The 21,711-nt window shown below is 41.0% G+C and overlaps 1 protein-coding gene across 1 annotated transcript in view; it reads right to left on the reverse strand.

The window, feature by feature from the left end:
• Positions 1–1,227: 1,227 nt before the first annotated feature.
• Positions 1,228–21,711, reverse strand: part of LOC102061823 (sucrase-isomaltase, intestinal) — a 60,060-nt gene continuing 39,576 nt past the window's right edge. The window contains exons 16-23 of the mRNA XM_074540024.1: positions 19,034–19,182; positions 14,966–15,050; positions 12,407–12,463; positions 10,646–10,776; positions 9,748–9,836; positions 8,678–8,727; positions 4,186–4,344; positions 1,228–1,398 (exon numbers count right to left, since the gene is read on the reverse strand). Of these exons, the coding sequence (XP_074396125.1) occupies positions 1,339–1,398; positions 4,186–4,344; positions 8,678–8,727; positions 9,748–9,836; positions 10,646–10,776; positions 12,407–12,463; positions 14,966–15,050; positions 19,034–19,182 (780 nt within the window). The 3' untranslated portion in view covers positions 1,228–1,338. The remainder of the gene's footprint in view (positions 1,399–4,185; positions 4,345–8,677; positions 8,728–9,747; positions 9,837–10,645; positions 10,777–12,406; positions 12,464–14,965; positions 15,051–19,033; positions 19,183–21,711) is intronic.

Consider the following 21,711-nt stretch of genomic DNA (forward strand, 5'->3'; position numbering starts at 1 on the left):
CATTGTCAAGCCATGCAGCAGCAGCTTTCTGTTTCTGTCATTGTGCTCGGGGTGAGCAGGCACAGAGCTCTCCCAGGCAGCAGTGGAGGATGATGCAGTGTGGCCAAGCCCAGGACAATGTCTGTGGCCAGCAGCCTCTGGACCAGCCCCTCCTGTGCTGCTGGAGCCCCTGCTGGCTGCCCTGCTCTGGATCTCCAGTGCAGAGCCATGGCACACAGTGCAGACACATCCTCTGCACCTCGGCTGTTCCTCAGGCTTGTGCAGCAAGCACTGCTCTGTCTGGCTGCCTGCTGATGGTGTCTGCTCCAAGAGAGCTTCTCCTCTCCTCTGTCCCAGATACACAGCTCTCACAAACCCTGCTAACATCATTCCTTTGCACAAGGACCTTCATTAGCAGAGTCCATGGACTCAGAGTGGCACACTTTTCAAGTGTTTATTTCATCAAGGACTGTAGTCACGTGCTGTATTCTACAGCGATCAAGATGGTCAGCTTATCTGTCACCTGGAATCCTCCTTCATCCCACTGCCCATATTCTGCTCTTCCTCAGTCCTTTCTCACCATCTTTAGCTACACCTTTTTGTAGTATCTTATTTTCTCCAGGTTCTTCCCACAAAAAGCTGACGTGCAGGTTGCTTTCTCTGCACTGTGCAGAGCAAACATATCTCACATCAGACCCTACTGCAAACAGCAAAGACTCTGGAGAGACCCAAATCTTAAGGTTCCTCCACAAGACTCAGCTCACTTTGAGAAAGACATGCCCAGGCTGCAATTGCATTTCAGGATGGAGAGAAAAAGTGAGTGATCACTATAGTTGCATATCTTGCAGTCTGTGACAATGGGCTGATTTTTTAGATATGATTATATAATAATTACTACAATATTATACTAATATTGATTAGATTATATATTATATGTATTGCATATTATATTAATGGCAGGTTATGTATTGGGCTATTGGGAAATTAACTGGTTCTTCCTTTTTTATTCCCTACCATAGCTTTGAAAAAAACCCAAACAGTGTATACTGTGTAGAATATGGTCCCATTGAGAACATTTCCAAACATTACCTCCATTTTGGTGAGACAGAATTTTCAGGATAATTTCTTCTATGCTGTTTTGAACACACATCAGTTTATGTTAATACTCACTAACTACTATTGAAAATTTTATTTGAGGAATACTGAGTTACAAATGCTATATTAAAAAAGAGATCAGTCATCAGTCACCAGGTTCATAATGCTATGTTTTATTGACTAATTTTTTTTACATTAAAAGCAAAGTGAGATAAATATCTGAGGGCTAAGAATGCTAAATTAAGTCAGTGTGTTCTGACCATTCTAGTAAAACTTAATGTTGAGTTCCTTAGTAAGTGGAGCAGAAATCCGCAAAACCAGTTTCTGTGGAAAAAAGAGACACAAAATAATGAATTATGTTAGTGTAAAAAAACCCCAAAATAGTTGAAAACAGAGGATAAGACGTGACACTTGAGTTTACACCTTCATGATTTCTTTAACGTATCTGGTAGGTGAGACTAACTTGTTGGCAGTATGCATCTTCCTACTGCTGTATCCAATTCAAAATCTCTCTTAGAAATTCAGGAATGGTTTAAAATTAATCAATTACATGAACTAAGTATTAAATTGTAAATACAATATCTGTCCTGCTGTCTCCCTGTTCAGTATTAAATTTAATGTATTTTGGGCTACTCACATAATTTCCATTTTTAGTACTTCACCAGTTTTATCTTTAGATTTCAGAATTAATAATCTCTTAAGATGCTCAATTTCCATTCACACCTCTTTGCCAGCCCACAAATTCGTGTTAACATTAACAGTCTGTGCTTACTTAAATCACTCATTCAAAGCATATAATATTTTCATCTTTCATCAGAAACAGTTCCCTACCACTGCTTAGTGAGTTGGAATTCCACTTCTTGAATAACTTCCCTTTTCTTCAAACAGAGGGGAAAATCCAGACAAAAGTACTGCAAACCCATCCAAACACCAACCTGAAAATTGCCAGGCAGCCAGAGAGGCCACTCCAGACTGCAAAACTGCATGGACACTGGGAGCTATGGATGTTGGGAGCCTCTGCACTTCCCAGCAGAGGATGCAAGTGTGATAGAAAGAACCTTCCCTATGCCCCCTGTCAGCACAAGCCTGGCCAACAGATGTACCCTTCCAACATCCCTGCTGCAGGCACTGTACAATTCCTTAAGGCATGAGACTCCAGAGGAAAAAACAGATAACAGACTCCTAATAATAGGAAGATTCTGTGATATTGCAAATGTCAGATTAGGGTAGCGCTGCATGAATCAGAGAGAAAGAAGTGGCTTATTACTAAGCAACCTGCTTCTATTTATATACAAATAAATATGGCTCAATAAGCACTTCAGCACTGCTATTAGGTAAATTTGCTTTCTGTAAATCAAAACCAATATGGTAGAAGTTACTGTGTACTGCAGCCCTTTAAACACTGGGGTCTCTGCTTGTAAAACTATCATACAAAATGTAACCTCACTAAGCCTGTAAGAAAGTGGCCAATTTGCCCTTTGCATTTTATTTTTTTAATTACATAAATAAGTATTCAAGATCTAAACCCAAGCTGCTTATAGTGCTCTTCTTTTTTTTTTTTTTTTTTTTTTTTATTAGAGGGTCAAACGTGAGAGGAATATAGGTAGTGACATTGTAACATCTGTACAGGCATGGTGAGAGAGGTTTGACTAAATCTCTCAGAATTCCTCTCAGAGAGAAATATATTTAGCTGGTGTAGAAAATTTAAAATTTAACTTTTATGTAGTTTTGGATCCCTACAACATCAGCTTGGTGGGTTTTTTCCTACAGCATTTGAAGTAGATCTTAAGTCATCAAGATGATATTTTGCTCTTAAATTTTAAATTATATTTTTGAGACAAGCTTATTAGTCTTTTAAAATCATATTTGTAATGAGGCTGTTAGTCTGCAGTTATCTTCTGGATATCTGTAATTGGTACCTTCAGGCATGTCTCAATGGAGTGTTTTCTTTACCCTGCCACATTTATGTTGCTTTCAGCTTGCTTAGAGGCTGTTAAACAATTTCTTCCCTTGAGGCAATACTGATTATGTTTATTTATGACATTGTCTCTGAAAGTGAGATTTTTACAATTCTCCAAGGCAGAAGTTTATTCTCAGCAATTTTCCTACTTTACAGATTCCTTCAATAAAATAAATGGTAGTACCAGGCATATGAAATGGGGATCACTCTTTGGTTACAAATGAAGCTTAAGCCCTAAGCCAAGTGGATAAGGTAACACAAGGTGTGACATCCACTACTTGTTGCCTCAGTTATCTTTCACTGCATGATGATTTAGTGGCATTTTGCAGAGTTAACACCAGGAGTTCCCTAGATGCAAGCAGTGCTGAGATGTGAGTATACATCTCATACAGACTGTGAATGACCACTTCAGCTTGGTGGCTGGTGACAGATATGGGACAAGTGGCCAAAGGAAAGGAAGCAAAAGGGTTTGCTCCTTTTGTCTATACTGCTGTGCAAAAGAAAATTGGGATCACAGAGGCTGCCTGGGGTTTGTGGGGGTTCTCAGTCCATCCCCTCTGGAATGTCCCCACGTTGGTGCCAGAGGAGCGCTGCACAAGCAAGTCATGCATTTTGTTCTGGAACACTGAGGCTTGTCACTTTAAGATGCTGAAATTTTACCTCTTTGGAAGATAGGGAGATGCTCCTTAGAGCCAATGACACTGGAATAATTTTTGGACACCAAGTAGTCATGAGAAAAAATCCACAACACTTCTTTTCAGCAGCAGATAAAAAACTTTGACAAGTTTTCTCATTTTATCAGAATGATAAGAATGCCCATGAAACTGCTAACTGTGCTCTCAGCTCATGGATCTGTATCTTCTTTCCAGTATTTCAGTAGTCTAAAAATTTGTGTAAGTGCCAGACATTAAGTAAAAGAGAGTGCAGATACACAAGCAAAGATTAAAGTTTCCCAACAGAGTTCTTCCTTTTGCTTTTTTTTTCCCCTCCTAAATGTCAGACTTGTATCAAGAATGGGTGTCTGGTTATACTTCAAAATGTAAGGGGGTGTGGATGAGGAACAGTTCCTGTCCCTCACTGACTTCATCTCTCTTCACTGTTCTTCACCCTCCTTTCCCTAAGTTTTTTCTTAACCTCAGATCAGGTCTTACCCCACTCATCTCATAAGTCACAGCATCTCCACGGATGGATTTTCCATTCAGAGACACAGCCTGAGGTCTCAGCTTCAGGCCAAGGATAGTAATTTTGTTGTACTTCAGAGTGTCAGCTCCACGGTAGCCATCTTTGACTATTTCTGTCTTCAGTTGTCCCTGGAAAAATCCACAGAGAAAACTTTAGCACCATGACAGCTCTCTAGAGGTGACTTTCTGCACACTTAGGTTTCATGCTTGTCACTGAACATACACAATGTCTGCCAATGTAGATATTGAAGTCATAAAGGAAAAAACAACAGTCACATTAATTTGTACATAAGAAAGGTTTCATTATAAACTAAGAAAGTAAATCACATCTACAGCATTAATTGGATTACAAATAGAAAAACATGTCTAAGAAGACATATTTTTCTACTTTTAATAAATGTAAATTTTGTTCTTCTACCCATTACAGAGTACAGTGGCATATGCAAAGCCAAAATCCAGACACAGAGATTCAATTAGTGACCTTAAGTCAGATTTAATTAACATCCCAAACCAGCTGCTTTAAAACACTAGTATCTTCCACAAACAGCAGCTGCTAGATGTTTTGCCCCTATTTTATGCACCACATCTCCTGCTGAAAATCCCTGTTATGTATGTCCCAGCTTTAGGGAGACTAGAGGAACATTGTATGTCCACAGAACTTTGTTTGCTGTACTTTTTATTTACTGTACATCCCATGTTTAGGGGTGTACAAACAGGACATACAAAGTCATTAAGCTAATTCAGTTGGATCACCAGTGACAGTAATTTCCCATACATGCAATGAAGAGAAATCATTGCATTTGTTATGTGATCAAAGTTGTTGAGGAAATAAAGATGAATTACACTGCTCAGGAAATGATGGATGGCTATGCAATCATGACTTTTTAAAAATATGCCAAGGAGAAACCCATGATGGAACCTTTTGCATAAATTAGCTTATGTTATTTCAGTAGTGCATTGTAGGAGGGGAGCAGGAGCTAGATCACAGTACATGTAGCTTAGGGCTGTGCTTAGACTGCTTATTTCAGGCATCCACACTAAAAATAAGTGCTAAGCCCCAGCACACTGATTTAAACTGCCTAAATAAGGAATGTTGGCTACTATTTGGCAAATAGGGAGAGGCCTGCAAAAGCCTCCTGAGAATTTTTTAGGGTATCTATTACATGTGCTGCCTTAGTCCCTCTGGCAGAGCTCCAGCACAGAGGGAGGCTCCTTTTAGAGGGAGCACCTCCCTGTGGTGTTTTATTCTGTCTCAGGTGTGGCTGAGCAGGACAGCCAGCTCAGGTGGCCACACAGACCCAGGAAGCACAGTGTAATGCTGAACTCAGCTCTCAAGCTCAGAGGCCCAAGGCAAGACTCTTCAGCAGAGACCATTTCCCCTGACCAAGGTCTGGAACTGGAGGCCTTGGGGAAACAATCACAGAATATTCTGACTTGGAAAGGACTCACAAGGATCATGGAGTCCCAACTCCCTGCCCTGCACAGGGCGACAGGATGGTCTGGATGGATGTGACCTGCTCCTCCCCAGGCATCTGACAGTTAAAGCAATTGCCCAGGAAGGTCCTGACTTCTTGCTGAGGCACTTATGGATATCACTCAAAATCCCATAAATGCAAAGCAACATGAAGCCCTTGATCTGATGCCAGGAGCCAGGGTTTCTGTACTCTGAGCAAAAAGGGTCATGAGTTTTCTTCTTACCATGTAGCTCTGATCCTATGAACTTCACCTTTTCTTCCCCCTACATTTTCACCTTGAATATTGGACCAGTTTTAGGAGAAACTTCCCTTCAGGCTATCCAGTCACTTAGTGCCCAATGCATCCTTTCAGAAGCTTCCATTTTATTGGACAACCTTTCCATCACCACCCCTTTAGTACAGCATGGACCCACCTGGTACAGGCTGAGCATACCTGCCTTGTCTGCCACCCCTGGGGAGCAGCACCTCCCTGCTCCTCCCTGAAGCACAGTGGATCTTATACAGGTGAATCAAGTATTCTTCTAGCCTGGTGGGCTTCATGAAAGGGGACACTTTGACTTAGGTCACTTAGTCACCATGAATATTGGAGGGGATATGCCAAGGGAATTAAAATGCCAACTGCAGTGAGACAGCACCACAGAGCAGGAGCTTAAATCATTCTCCGAGAATTAAGTGCCTGCCCTAGTCTTGAATTCTTCTTTACACTTTTGATTTGTTTAAATGAAAATATAAATTAAATGGTCTAATCCTGTTGCTGTTACTTTTGCAACACCCCATCCTGGGCTCAGAGTAAATGCTGTGATGTCAGATGTTATCAGCAAATCTCTCAGGGAATGAAACATGAGAGTTCTCCTAAAACTAGGTGTGATTAAATTATTCTTCCACATTTTTTAAGAATACAGAAATGTGCAACAAATACTAAGACTTTTATACATTTCTCATACTTGAAATTGCTATTTGAGATTGACTGTTTTCTTTATAAACACATAATAAAGACTCAACATTAAAGATTACTGGAATGCAGATAGGGAATTCAGTCATGGATTTACAGGCAGAAGTCAAATATGAGCAATGAGAAATGGAAGTGCCAGAGAAGCAACAATCTAATTTGCACAGTTCAAAATTTAATATAAAACTGGATATTGTTTTTCTGTAGCCTTACTGCAATAAATTACTATACACAGACTCCACAAAACCAAAGGGATTTTTCTTCCTTTTTGCTGTTGAAATACCCTTTTCTTCCAAAAGAGAACGAATATTTTTTTCTTGGTAAATCAAGAACAAAATAAGTTAAAATTAAATTTGAACTCTACCCATGTGGTGTTAGTTCCAGGAAAATAGCTCATGAACGTACCAGGCTACATAATAAAGCCCATTGGCTTACCCTACATTGCTCTTGCTCCTGAAAGATCTTCTAAGAGCAATATCACAATAGGGGGTTACATGATTTTATTGTTTTGACTGTTTTCTGTAGATTACTTTGGGACTTTTAGGAATACGTGGCATGAAAATCACATAATTATTTAGGTTGGAAAATACCTTTCAAGTTATCAAGTTCAACTATTAACCCAGCACTGCCAAGTCCACCAGTAAACCATGTCCTAAGGGGCACATCTACACATCTTTTAAATAACTCCAGAGATGGTGACTTCATCACTTCTCTGAGCAGCCTGTTCCAGGGCTTGATAACCCTTTGTTATCACCCTAACCAGTGAGGTAATTTTTCCTAATATTGAATCTAATCCTCTCCTGGTGTAACCTGAGGCCTCTGGTCCTATCACTTATTCCTTGGAAGAAGTGACTGACCCCCATCTGGCTCACCCTCCTTTCATGCAGTTATGGATAGCAACAAGGTCTCACCTGAGCCTCCTTTACTGCAGGTCAAACACCCCCAGCTCCCTCAGCTGCTCCCCATATGACTTGTGCTCCAGACCCTCCACCAGCTTCACTGCCCTCCTCTGAACACAGGATCTGAGGTGTGGCCCCACCAGTGACAAGTACAGAGGTGCAGCCATTGCCCCAGTCCTGTAAATTTCTGATACAAGCCAGGATGCCCTCAGCCTTCTTGGCCACTTGGGCACACATTGGCTCATGTTCAGAAGGCTGGGGACCAAACCATGCCATAGTCTATATACAATATATAGACTATATACCAATATATACTATATACTATATACCAAATGCTAGACTGGCAGATGAAATAAGATCTGTAGAGACAGGTTATTGAAATAGATTTTTTTTACAATAACTCCCACAACTTACTATCCTATACTTAATGAGCTTATGGTAGACATATTTCACACTATTTCACTCAATTGAAGCCTTGACTGTTGGGCTTTTCTACAGGTCTTTCTCAGGACATATCTGCAAAGAACTGAGCTCTGTGTGAAAGGCATCAGTGCACTGATCCTGAGCTAAACTGTTCCTGTGCTGCACAGAGCATCTGATCAGCACAGTGGGTTGCCAGAAGCATGCTGGATCTCTCCACAGGACACCCACCATGGGAGCAGGGTCTGTGCTGTCACACAAGGAAATGTAAGCTAAAGAACTGAGACTGCATAATTCTCTGCACCGCAAAACAAAAACATCAAGTGATTGAAGTTAAAAGGTTGCTGGAATATCCTGAAGAGAGGAATTCAGCTTTCTGCCACCTGTCAGACTGAAAGTCCCTAGGTGTAACACAAGAGAAAGGTCCCTTGACCCCAGAAGCTGCAACTAAGGGGAAAAAAAAGTTAAAAATGTGGGTTTTTTCAGATTCATATTGCAGCAGGGACATTAATGACATGTGTCACTGTGATACTCAATGAAGCAGACATAAAACTGCAGGATCATAGTTGGACTATTTTGTAGCTAGCTGTAAATGAAAGCATTAGGTAGCTTACCTGGTTTATAGACTGAGCTAGAAGATAAAGATCAGCACCTTACAATGGCTACACTAAAATACAGCTAGCTATATGTAAGTAGGTATCTTGTATGTTGCCACTTACTTTGCTGAATGTGTATTTAGCCAAGAAGTAGTTCTCATTTTCAATAGTATCTGTCAAAACACAAAGCAAGGAGGATTGATATCAAAACAGGCAGCAAAATCCATAAGCAGTTCTCATTACTGTAGCAAGCAGCTAAGGTCAGGCTAAGGTGATTTGTGGGCTATTTAATCTCTTCCTCTAGTCTTAGGTTGATCTCAGGAGAACACAATGTGAGAGATTGCCCTCTCTAGCAGATCAACTGCTCCCAGTGTCACACATTTCTCATATCAAAGCACTGACTTCAACAGTAATCAGCTTTTCACCTTCACAGAATCACAGAGTAAGATGACTTAGAAAGGACCCTCAAGGATGATCAAGTCCAACTCCCAGCCCTGCACAGCACCATTCCCAAGAGTCACACCATTTGCCTGAAAGCATAGCCCAGACACTTCTAGAACTCTGTCAGGCTGGTGCTCTGACTGCTTCCCTGGGGAGCCTGTTCCAGTGCCCAACCACCCTCTGGGTGAAGAAACTTTTTCTGATATCCAACATCAACCTCCCCCAGCACAACTTCAAGCCACTCCCTCAGGTCCTGTCACTGATCACCACAGAGAAAAGATCAGCATCTGTCCGTCTTCTTCCCCTCATGAGGGAGTTGTAACTGCAGTGAGGTCTCCCCTCAGTCTCCTCCAGGCTGAACAGACCCAGTGACCTCAGCCACTCCTCATATGGCTTCTCCTCAAGGTCCTTCACCATCTTTGTTGCCCTCCTTTAGATGCTCTCTAATAGTTTAATGTCTTTTCTATATTGAGGTGCCCAAAGCTGCCCCCAGCACATGAGGCTGCCCCAGTGCAGAGCAGAGCAGGACAATCCCCTCTCTTGCCCAGCTGGTGATGCTGGGATGTCCCCAGCACACAGGTGGCCCTCCTGGCTGCCAGGGCACTGCTGGCTAAGGTTCAACTTTCTACTGCTCATTCTGGGGTCAGTTCTCCAGCTATTTCTAGCAGGAGGCAGTCCCATTATGCTGCTGAAAGGTGGCCTGAGGAGAGCCCGGCATGCAGGTACTGCTTCCCAGCAGAGACCAGGCTTACCAATGGAATCACCGTCATCCCAGAAGAGAGATCCAGAAGCTTCTCCTTGTTCATCCAGGGCAATAAGGAGTTCAAATGGGTTCAGGCGGCTGTTGACAAACACGTTGAGAAGTGTCAGTACAAACCTGCGGGCCGTGGCCTTCCAAGCAACTTAAACTTCTGAACACAAACTCCCAAAAAAGGTCACGGCAGAAGAATGACAACAGCTTTCACCAAAAGGACTCTAGAAGTGATGGCAAAATCTTTGCCTTGCCTTGTCCTACTGATGTCTAGATTTTTCATGTTTTGAGTGCTCATGTGGACAAGCTCCCCTTTCTTTTGTGGTCTCAATGTACAATAACTGGATGATCTGGGAGTCATAGTAAGGACTGTCTTACTGGGAGTCTTAGTAAGGACTGCCTTACTATGGCTGCACAGTGCTGGCCTCTCTTTCCTACTCAGACTAGCTTCTGAACATGGTTCAGATTTGAAACCAGTATATTATCCATTTGCATGCAGAAATATTTTTCCTGAAGAAAGATTTGAGCTTTTCCACCTTGTTTACAGCATTTGATAAATTCACCCAAGAAGAATTTTGGTTTTCCCCTTGCATGCATTTACTCTGAATGACTGACAGCAGGTCAGTGTGGCAGTAAGAGGTGCAAAAGCTGTTCTGAGCATATCCACAGAGCCAGGAGTAGGCGTCAGCTGTGCTAACAGTGACGTGGGTCATCTCTGAGGTGATTTCTCCTAATGAAATGGAGTGAATACTGGTGTAAAAATACTGTACTTATCACTTGGGATGGCAGCTGGGAGCTGCAGATAGTCTCTCTTCTGTACTTTCATATGATTGCTTTTTTGACTGTCTGTGGGCCTGACCCCCACCGTGGCTGCTGGTGACAAACACAGGTGACATTACCTCTCAGTAGTGGTGGTGGCTGGTGCCTGCTGTGGCAGAATGTTCCCTCCACGGATGTACAGAGGGATCTTGTTCAGTGGGGCAGACACAGTAACATGGCTCTTCTTCCAGGAACTTGGCACTTTAAGACCCTACCACAAAAATTAATGCAGTTAAAAAAATGACAATCCTGGCAGTATACATACTGAAAAAGAGAGCAAGGGGTAAATTTTCATTTCAGTTACATCAGTGAAGAAAACAAACTAAAATATAGATTTCAGGAGTGTTATTCTAGTTTCCTTTTTAACATGAAAGAGGATCTAGCCTCTGCAGTTATCCATATGCCCGAGATAGAAGCATTATGACTGCAAGACAGCAAATGGTCTTTAAAAATGGTATCATTATTCCATATGCTGTTAAAAAACCCCACTGATCAAGACACTGAGCAAAAAAAAAAAAAAACTTTTGCTTCCTCTTTTTATACATACGGAGCCTATCACAATTCAGTTTAAGGTAAGTGATTCATAGTCATTTGGGGATGTAAACTGTAGATTTTCTTCTCTTCTAAGAACAATTCTTCCCTTTTCAAGAAGTAATTACAGCATTCAGAGAGTGAAATTTATGTGTGTGTAGACAACCAGCATTAAGTTCTTCTGCATTATCCTTTTCTGGTTTAATGCCTCAAAACCTCAAAAAAAGACTTATGTACAGAGAAAATAACAGGAAGGCTTTGCTCTTGCCCTCTGTAAATGATAATGATGATTTATGATAATTATATGATATATAAACCATATAATTATGATTTATTATTTTTATCCAACTTTGGTTTGGATAAGCACCATGTGCATGACAAGTAAGTGCCAAATACTGGGAGGCACACAGGCAGGGCAAGGGACAAAGGCCACTGTCCCTGTGCCCAGCCCAGCAAAGGTGTTCAGAGGGAACCATGAGGAGAGCTGAATTAAATGCTGGACTTTGCAGCATCATAGTCTCATGAAAAGAGAAAAAGGAAAGGATTGGATGAACATCCATCTGAGGACACCAGCCAAATGCTGAAAATGACCAAACTTATTTTAAAAAAGTCTGCATTTCCTCTGAGAGCAGTTCTGCCCTGTCTGCTCCTCTGCCAGGCACACTCAGGAGACTTAAAAACAGCCTGATGATCCTGGGCTCATTTCTGAAAGCTCTTGGCATCAGCTCAACTGCTCCCATTGAAGCCAAGCTGGGCTTAGGCTGCAGACTGCAGCAGAGCACTTCTGGAAATGCAGTCCTGGGGATGGCATTGGAAAGGTCAAGGCCCTGAAGAGAAGGGACTGGCATGTCCCACAGAGCAGATTGTTCTGCAGCTCTTCCAAATATGCCTTCTGTCAAAAGTGATGCATGTGCAAAAGTACATGCACAGGAGGCTTTGTGGCATGCTCTCAGGAGTGTGGCTTAGGTTTCTGCCTCTGTGTGCGTGGAAGTGTATCAGAAAGAGAATTAAAAGTGGAGGGCAAAGAAAGAAATCCTGGCATTTTCATGCATGTCTAGGCTGCTCTTGAAAATTCTGTTTGCTGTGTCTTAGAGCTTTACATGGCAAAAACAGAAACCAAAATGTAACTGAAAGCTGTGTCATTTGTTCTCCCAGCTAGCCTGATACAGACTTTTTTTTCTCTAGTTTTCTTTATCTACAGATGCTGAGGTAAAAATACTGCTGAAGATTGCTAAAAGCTATTTTGCTGGAATTGTACCATTTTAAATTATCAGGAAAAAAGTAAGAAAATGAATCTTAAAAATACATACGGTATAGTAGTCGAACCACTGTGCATCAGGGAAGTACACATCCACAGTTCTTGCTCCCTGTAATTGTTATAAAGAGATTAGTCTTTTTCTTTTTGTATTTCTGATATTACATTAGCTTTATTATATTTGTGCGTGGAGAGATGTATGCTGAATATTCTAATAACATCAAATTTTGGATATTATGGCTGAGTTATTGTCATAGCAGTGGACTAGTGCTGGCTAATCTATAATACTAAACAGACAAGCCCATCCTATTTGGGGGGTTTTATTGCCATAGCCTGGGATGAATCAACATTACGTTATTATTTTATTCTAGTATATAGCTCTATGTCTTGCAAATGTAGCTGGCCTATGTGCACTCCTCCAACATCTGAGCAGCCCTAGAGATGGCTATGGCAGCCTCTCCAAGACAGGGCTTCACCTCTGAAGTGTGAGGACACCACTGCTCAGGGCCCCTTGCACCATTCCCATCCCAGGAACAGGCAGAGAATGAGCTCTAGCATACAGAGGATGCAGATCCTTCTATTCTTGCAAACAACTTAAAGTTGCAGATAAGTAATAATAAATAATAAATGTTTTGCTAATTGCACAATTACTGTACTCCATTTTGCAGCATGTGTTGTGTCAGATCACTGCAGGGATGTAATCATGCTACAGGCACTTTGTATTAATAACTCCAGGAACAGCTGGGATCAAAATATACTTCCATTTTTGTCACAAGTTGCTTACTCTCACAAACAGATTAATTTTCACTATCAGTGTAGATGTCTGTCCTTTGCAGAATTATGGATTAGACCCAAGGACTACACCAGGAATCTTGTGGAGCAAGAAAAGTAAAAGTGGAAGAGAAGAGTTAAGGCAAAGTTACCATTTGACATTTTAGGGATTTTAGATGTATTAAAAACCCTATAAAGGCAAGATGGTCCCCTCTCCATCTCTTATCTGTGGTATTATGACACCCCTGGATATTCTGGTCTACAGAAAAGTGTGTAACCATCATGTGAGTCATGATGATTTCAGGGCCAGGCTGGATAGGGCTTGGAGCAACTTGGCCTAGTGGGAGGTGTCCCTGCCCATGGCAGGAGGAATTGGAACTTTAGATTATCTTTAAGGTCCCTTCCAACCCAAACTATTCTATGATTCCATGAGCCTCACCTTCATGACTCCCTAAATAACAAACCAGTGTGCAAGGCAGTTCTCCATTCTAATTCTTTTTTGATGTCTCACTTGCTCTCATCCTAGGACTCAAGGAGTGAAGGTCAAGTCGTCCCTGACTCATGTTCTCTACACAAGCAGATGTCAAGCTGCAGTTTGCCACAGTCGCTGCTGGCCTGCACTGCCACAGTGAGGGGTTACTGCACACCTCTGCCCCTGCCCTGCCAACTGGCACAGCCCTGGGTGCCAGCTACCACACTGCAAGACCCTGCAATGTGCTGCCTTCCAAGTTCTGCTTCCCTCATCACGCCACAGACAGCCTTCATTTTGTGCTGCAGTTCTTCAAAAAACATCAGAAACTCCTTATCTATACCCCCTAACATTTCATTTATCCTTATAATGTCCCCTTTTATTCAATTCTTTGCAGGAAGCCTCCCCTGGTTTGTCCCTTCCTCTTCACGGGAAGGGTTTTTTTCCCATCCTTTATCATCCTGCTGGTCTGAGACCCTGTGAAATCTTCTTTCTATTCTTCAGCTATTAGAAACCTGTGGGAGTCTGAAGATAAAGGACTGATGAATGAAGTGCCTCAGTGGGGTCAGAATGGTTTTAGAATTTAATTTATACTAAACTCACAGAGACAAAAGAGTTGGTTAAAAAACAAGGTAACAGTGTCCTGTTTAAATGTTTGATGATCAGCAACATCTAGAAATACATCAGCTATTCTGGCAGCATGCTGACTGCAAACAGCACTGGGATACATCCAGTCCAAATACTTAGATCTGCTCAGACATACATCTCTCGTGCTGCCAGCAGTCAGTGGTGGGCAAGGAGAGAAACACACCTTTGCTCCAGCCAAGCAGGGAGAGCCATGTGCCCAGCACAGCAGAGGAAAATGCTGCTTTTTAAAACCTGTCCTGTTAGCAGCTTACATTATCATTATCGCTTCCATAATGACTGCCTTTGCCTGTGATGCTGGGAAACTCCTACCACAGCCCCTGAGAGCTGCACTTCCAAAACACTGTGGGTGAGCAGTAATATGGAATCCAGTTTGCTTTCATATCTGTGTGTTTCTTCCTAGCTCGACAATTACTGCTCTGTGTGTGTCCTTGGAGACTGCTGCCAGCACAATAACAGGAGCACGTGAGGGGCAGCATCCAGCCTCTTTACATCCTTTCCTCACTTGGAGTAAAAGGCAAAGGCTGTGCCCTCACTTTCATCCTCCCACTTCAAGTACTGAGAAGCTCTGTACTGCCTGTGCTGCTCAGAAATGTGTTCTGAAGCTTTGACAGTGGAGAGTAGAAAGGGATGGATATGAGCAAACATGCTCTGAATGTCATCCAATGCCCTAAGCACCACTCATTTCTTTGATTCCAGTGTGATGGCATTTTTAATTACAGTACTTGCCTCTTCAAGAACAGGAGCAATCATAAAAGCAGATCCCCAAAGGAAGGCAGTATCTATTCCATGAGTCTCCGGATCAGAGGTAAATCTGTTTTTAAAGTTAAATATACAATGTTAATTCATAGTTGTTAGCATCTGCCAAATATTTTGATATTACTCACTGTGACAAGCAATCTGCTTCCTCAAAGTGTCCTTCAATACAGCCAAATATTTTTCCTGATTTAGGGAATGTCAAAAGCTGGACAGAGATTCAGATATTTCAGTAGTACCTACCATTCCAGAGCAGACCAGAACTCTCACAAAATGATGAAGCTGATTTCTTTCCAGAACAACAACAGTGGGAAAACAACTCACTTCTGTTCAGTGGGCTGAGACTTCATTGGGAGAGCCAATGAGCAGGACAGGGGCCAGGCCCAGGAGAGGGAACACAGAGAAAAAACACTGTGCTCTAGGATCTAAAGCATTTGTGAAAATCCTTGGATTTGGTCTCCTACAGCTTTCACAGATTTACATTTGAAATTGTTTGCAAGACAAACACAGAGCAACGGTCATGCATTACTGTAGATTTTAGCTGCCTCTCCTGAACGGATGGAAAACCTATGGAACCCAGTCCATTTTATTTAATGCACGAAAATAGTTTTGGATTCTGATCCTGTTCTCCAGAATGCTCACAGTCCCGTCTGCCTGGCATCACTTGCCTTCTCTTGTGAAGAGATCTCTATTCCACTGTGCATTAGCTAATGAAAATATTGAATAGCACCAAGAAAAGAAGAGAGATCCTTCCCAACTCAGGAATCTCCTTTCATACAGCATAAAATCACTGACAATTTAAATAGGTTTTCAATCATCTGTAAGTCTCTTCCTGAGGAAATAATTAATGGATCCTAGTTCTGATAAGAACATCACATACACAAAAAATCCACATCTCAAATCCTCCTAAAGTCAAAGTACCTTGTACCTCCTGACTTCTGCTACTCCTCTGCCCCTCTAACAGCCCTGCTACCTTGTCAGAGATGGTAACTGGTCTGGTTTTCACGCATTTTTGACAAATTCACACTGCCTATTGCATATTTACATATTATTCTCTAAAGATGTATACACTTCTTGTTTAAAAATTCCTTTCCTTTTGATGGGCTTTGCAGCTGCCCCTGTCTAAAGCCAGGTCTCTGTGGAACACTGGCTGGAGCAGAGTGGCTCAGTGTCAGTGCCCTGCTCCACACCCTGCCTGCTCGGGGCACAGGCACACACTGCACCCAGCCCAGGCTTACAAAAAGCCCCCAAATAAGTAAAGATCACTTGGCAATAAAAAGACACCTACTGAGTGCTCGGATTTCTAAAATATTGCAAACTTAGGGGAGTACATGGAACTTAAGAAAAAAATGTTCTTGAAGGCATATCTTGGGCTCTGCTTGAAAGAAACCTCAATTTGTTCAGAGGTTTTTTTTCCTGTCCAGAACAGTAGCTCTTTTGGACACCTTAATCTTGGTCATTACTGCATTGTGACATAATACTTTTAAATGTTTAAAGCAGATTATGGTTTTTGATGAATTACCTTGTCCTAAAGTTTTTGAAATATAAAACATGAGTTTTTCTTGTCATCTCAATAGGCTCTCTGTATTTTCAATTCAACTGTAATAAAACTGTAATAGTAATAAAATACATTTTGTTGTGGGAGATTGTAGGACAAAAAGCTGATCAAGAAATTATGAATAAAGAAGAATCAATCATATTTGTACATGGAAAGATGATTCTCACCCTTTAACTCAGCACAATTTTCTCTTGCAATTATAGTAACCACTAGCACAAATTCAGCACACAAATGAACTTTCCTGTTTTGAAATTATAAGCCATTAAAGCATGCTGTCATCTATCACAGGTCTTTAATTCCATCTACTGCTTCCTCTGGTTAGATGCTTGCCTCTTTTCTGTCACATTCCCCCCCCTGGTTAGCCATTAAACACATCTGTCCCTTCCACTAATGGATTACCACCTCACAGTCTTTTTTGGACACCTGAGGTATCAATACCTCTGCTTTATGGAGTGAAAGCCTCCAAGACACCAAATACACTTCAAATAATCTCCTGGGATGTTGTTCATGTTAGTTACCTGAAATGAACCCCTAAATGTTCCAAATGGAATGAAATGTCCACATGAAACAGCTATTGCTTGGAGACTCCCTGCCTGGGTACTGTTGTTCTCATGGTGAGGACTCTGAGCTCATAAGAACTTCACTAATGCAGGAGTTTTTTAGTTTTCCTTTGTATTTTTTACAAGTAAGAGGCAAGGCTGATGTAAACTTCCACCATCCATACACTGAAAATTCTGTTTCATTTCTCTTTCTCAAAACCCCACATTTCTCCTCCTCTTAGCATCTGGATCACTTCCTCTACTTGGGCAGATCCACTACTAAAGCCCTTAATATTACTTAGAAATAGTAAGAAATACGCATTGAGTAAGAGCAGTGAAAAATAGTAACCAGAATTAACTAGTAGTAGTAAGAATCACTTTTAACCCATTTTAGGATCTAGCTATGGCAACATTAACAAGTGATGGGGCTAGGATGCCAGCAGGGGCAGTGGGAAGGGAAACATCTCCTGATGCCTATCCTACTTACATGCATTTCAGAGGTTTTATTTCCTAGTAATCCAGTAAACTCTGGTTCTGCTGACTAAGCTCCCATCAGTGTCTGTAACAAACCTCTCAGCTCAGTTTCATCTGACAAAAGCCTCTGCTGGTGCATCTGAGACTGTACAGCTCTAACCAAAGCAAATTTGGAAATTTGCCAATGTGGACATGGCCCTCATAGAGTACAGGTATGCTGGTAAGGGTCAGAAAGGCAGCTTTAATGACACTAGAGTAATTCTGTATTAGCAGAGATTAGCTAATACTAATGCCAAAATCAACTTGGGCATTTCCAATATTAACACAAACTACATTATATTAAACCATATACTAAAAAAGAACTAAAATAAATACTTTAAATAGCATATCACTAATTGTAATTTATGAGTACCTATGCTCTCTAATTTTATCCAGTAAAATGACATTGCCGAGTAGAAAGAGGAAGGATACTTCTTTTAAAATGTATCAGTTAATCATTATGCTGAGTAAGCAAAGCAGATTTTTTTTCAAGTATCCTTTCCATGCTTGAATGGTCTGCACTTTGGTGTAATCTCAGTTTAATTTGCAAAAAATGTCTTACCCTTTAACCAGAGTGTTTTTAAGCTAAAGGGGAGAAAAAAGAACATTACACAGTCTACGACAGCCTGCACCAATGAAATGAAATTGTGGCAGAGCTTCAGGCTTTCATATGTATTGTTTGCACTCCTTTTGCTCAAGTCTTTGCATAAAACATTCTGAAGTAGAAAATTAACCAAAAGCAGGTATAAAACTGATTAGAAGATCAGGATAGGGAAACTAAACCTCAGCGGGATTCCTGCTTCTTCTAAAAGAGAAAAAATTACTTGTTCCAAAAATCTGAGTTTAATTTTCGAAGTGGCTTTTCAGTCTGCATTTATTAATCTCAGTTTTGCACCTGCTTCTGCACTCCAACATCTCCATCTCTGTTTTCTCTGTGCAATTTGTGGACACAGATGTGAGTTTCATAGATAGCATGCAGATCCAAGTGCTAAATTGGAAAAAACACCCCAAATGCTAGGGATCATTGGACTCTCTGTATGAGGCCTTTTAGCATTCTGGATCAGAATACAGATTTCATTGATTTCATTCAAATACAGTAAATACAGGTATGTGACTCTCATTTTTGAAATAAAAAAGAACGATATATTTGCCTAAGACTAAAACTTTTCAGAATTCTTCTTTCTTAAGTTTGTCTTTTTCACCACTGGAAAGAAATACAGATTATATATTAATGGAAATTAATTGCATGTATTAAGAGTTATCTTTGTGCACATAACTTGATTGATTTAACTGTTCAACTGTTCTTTTAAAAGAGAGGATGCAATAATAATACTGTGAATATTCTCCTAAGGATATCAACCATTACATACATAAGAGCTCAACTACTTTGTGAATGTAGAAAGTTAGAATGAAAAAGAGATCCAAACTCACTCGTGCATCAGTGAGCGCACCACGGTGCCTCCGTAAACGTGAGACTCGTAGAACAGGGTGTACAAGTACGGCAGCAGGGAGTATCTGATCCGAAGAGTAGCACGAGATATCTTGGCAAATTCATCTCCAAACACGGCTGGGTCTTGTTCCTGTCCAGGGAAAGCTTAGATTTGTACTGAGCATTGAAACAAACTCAGCAGAGAAGCTGTGTGCAGCATAAGGAGAGCTGTGGCTGGCATAATGCTACAGAAGTGAGTGTTTAAATAAGAAAAAACACCCATTTGCAAACTGCAAGATATATTAATATATTCATTATTCCCAAACTAACATCTGTATAAAATTCTTAACTTGAAAAATTCCAGTGAGTTCTAAAAGATCAGGCCCCATCACAATGCATGTGAGCCCTCTGCAACCACCCCTAAGCTTGGGATGAGACGGAAGCTGGGGCTCCATGCCTGTGCTCAGGAACAGATGCCCAGCATCTAGAAATTAATTTATCCTGGAGATGCAAGCCCTCTCAGACAAAATAGATGAAACACATAAAAAAGGGAAGACTGATAATCTGCAGATCAAAGTCAAAACCTTAATTACATTGGCCACAAATATAAAAGGCAAGTCTAGGTAAAAGAGTAAACTCATAACCCAGCTGAAGCCAACAGGTGACCAAAGTCACTGTGTGTGGTACAGAAAACATTTCATCCATTCAAGAAGCTTGATTTCTCCTCCTGTGTGCCCCATTTGAGGATGCCCTGAGTGACAGCACACATACACACCAGCAGTGCCCCTCAGCTCCTCAGTGCCAGCAGTGCTCTGCTGTGGGACAGGGCATGCACTGGGTGCCACCATCAAGGGGGAAGGTTGGAGCAGCCTGTCTGTATTCACTGGCTGGCTTTGGTCCTACTCCAACACAACCCTGACTCTCCCCTGGGATGGCAGGCAGGGCACGCAGCCAAAGGGCAGTGCTGATATGGGAAAGAGCCACATTCTCTAATTCCTCCTGTCAACCTCTCCAGTGCTAAACAGCCAGCTTGCAAATCACATGGCTCCCTTTCTCCTTCATGAAATCTTCCCAGAGTACTCAATTTTCTCATTAAAGCTGAAGACGATATGATGAATTCCAAGGATAATGAAATGCAAAAGCAACAGAAGTAACAAAGCTTTTTATATTATCTAGTGCTTTTCAGACAAGAAAAATATTAATTAAACTGTTTGAAACACCCAATGAATTAGGCAAAGTGGGTATTTAAATTTTATTTTAACACTAACCTAATGTTAATTGAATTCAATATTTAAGTAAAATTTCACCATTATTATGTTTATATCAGAATTACTCACTAAGAATACTCCCTGCTGGCTCTGAGCTTCAGAGCATCCATCTATTATTTCAAAAATTGCACTATATTTTTACCAGTGTTCTGACACTGTACAAACACTGCTTAATTTCACAAAAAAACAGCCAGACTTCTTAGGTGATGCTGAGTCACCCAAAATGCCTGTTCATTTCTTTCCATGAACACAATATTTTAAATGGATTTAAGTAATCCAATAAAACCAAATATATCTCTCAGTTGCAGCACCCATCATATAGACCCACTGTTCTCTTCTTGTTTATTAAATTGTACATATGAGATTGATCTCCACTCACCCAGGTCAGACTCTGTTTGCATGCTCAAAGAGCCAAGCAATCATATAAATATATATATATGTACACCTCTAACTTTAGTGGAGAGACAAATGGAAAATATTTTTCAACATCAGCAGCTAATGCCTCACAGACATTTCTTCTCCTAAAAAGAAATACCTCAGGGATTTACAGGCTAATTCCTGACCCTCTTAATGATAGTACTATGGTTTATAATTCCTACATTTACCCAATTGCTGAACATCCATAATATTTTCATGGAGAGACAAAGGTCTCCCTGGGAGTGTAAATGTTGCAGCATTTTGATGATGCAACTTCAAAGAAACTGAAGGTTGGCAAACAACCTGAGCTTCAGCATTGCACAGATCAGTTTACAGAAGGAAAAAACCCCAAACATTTCTTGAACAAGCAGAACCATTTCATCACGGTTGCAGATAAACACAGAATAATTAGAAAGGCTGCAAGACCTTCAAACCTCATAGCTAGAAATGACCTGATACTTCTTTCTGTTTGCAACAAGTCTTTAAAGGATTTTTATGGTGTTGAAACCAGGGCATGGAACTGGACTAAAGCTGCACTTTTTAATTCATCTCATCGCTCATTAGCCTTTTCTGGTCTTGGCTGCTGTTTGGCTGATAATGATGTCACTATTGGTGCCTTTCCTTGGAATTCTCACATGTTTGTAACTTGCTTTTAAACAGCAAGCATGGTGTATAATGACCTCTTTCCCCTCCCTGCAATACTTACTGTAATTACAGAAGTATTGAAATAAAAGTTGCAGCAATCAAGGGACGAGGAAGATATCCTGACACTCACTGGCTCTTACATAAAACCTGGGCTTCAGTAGGTAAAAATGAAACAGATGAATTTTACCAACAGTGTGAGAAGACCAGCATTTCTATGTCATTTTACATTATGGATGGGAAAAATTTACATTTCACTGTGTAATTCCTGCTCTCAGTGCAGCACTCCTTTTCACCTACTGCTCCAGTTTACCCAAGAATGGTAAGTTCATTTTGGAGAAAGCAACACAAAT

This window comes from Zonotrichia albicollis, chromosome 4 (assembly GCF_047830755.1).
Source record: "Zonotrichia albicollis isolate bZonAlb1 chromosome 4, bZonAlb1.hap1, whole genome shotgun sequence".
NCBI classification, from domain to species: Eukaryota; Metazoa; Chordata; class Aves; order Passeriformes; family Passerellidae; genus Zonotrichia; species Zonotrichia albicollis.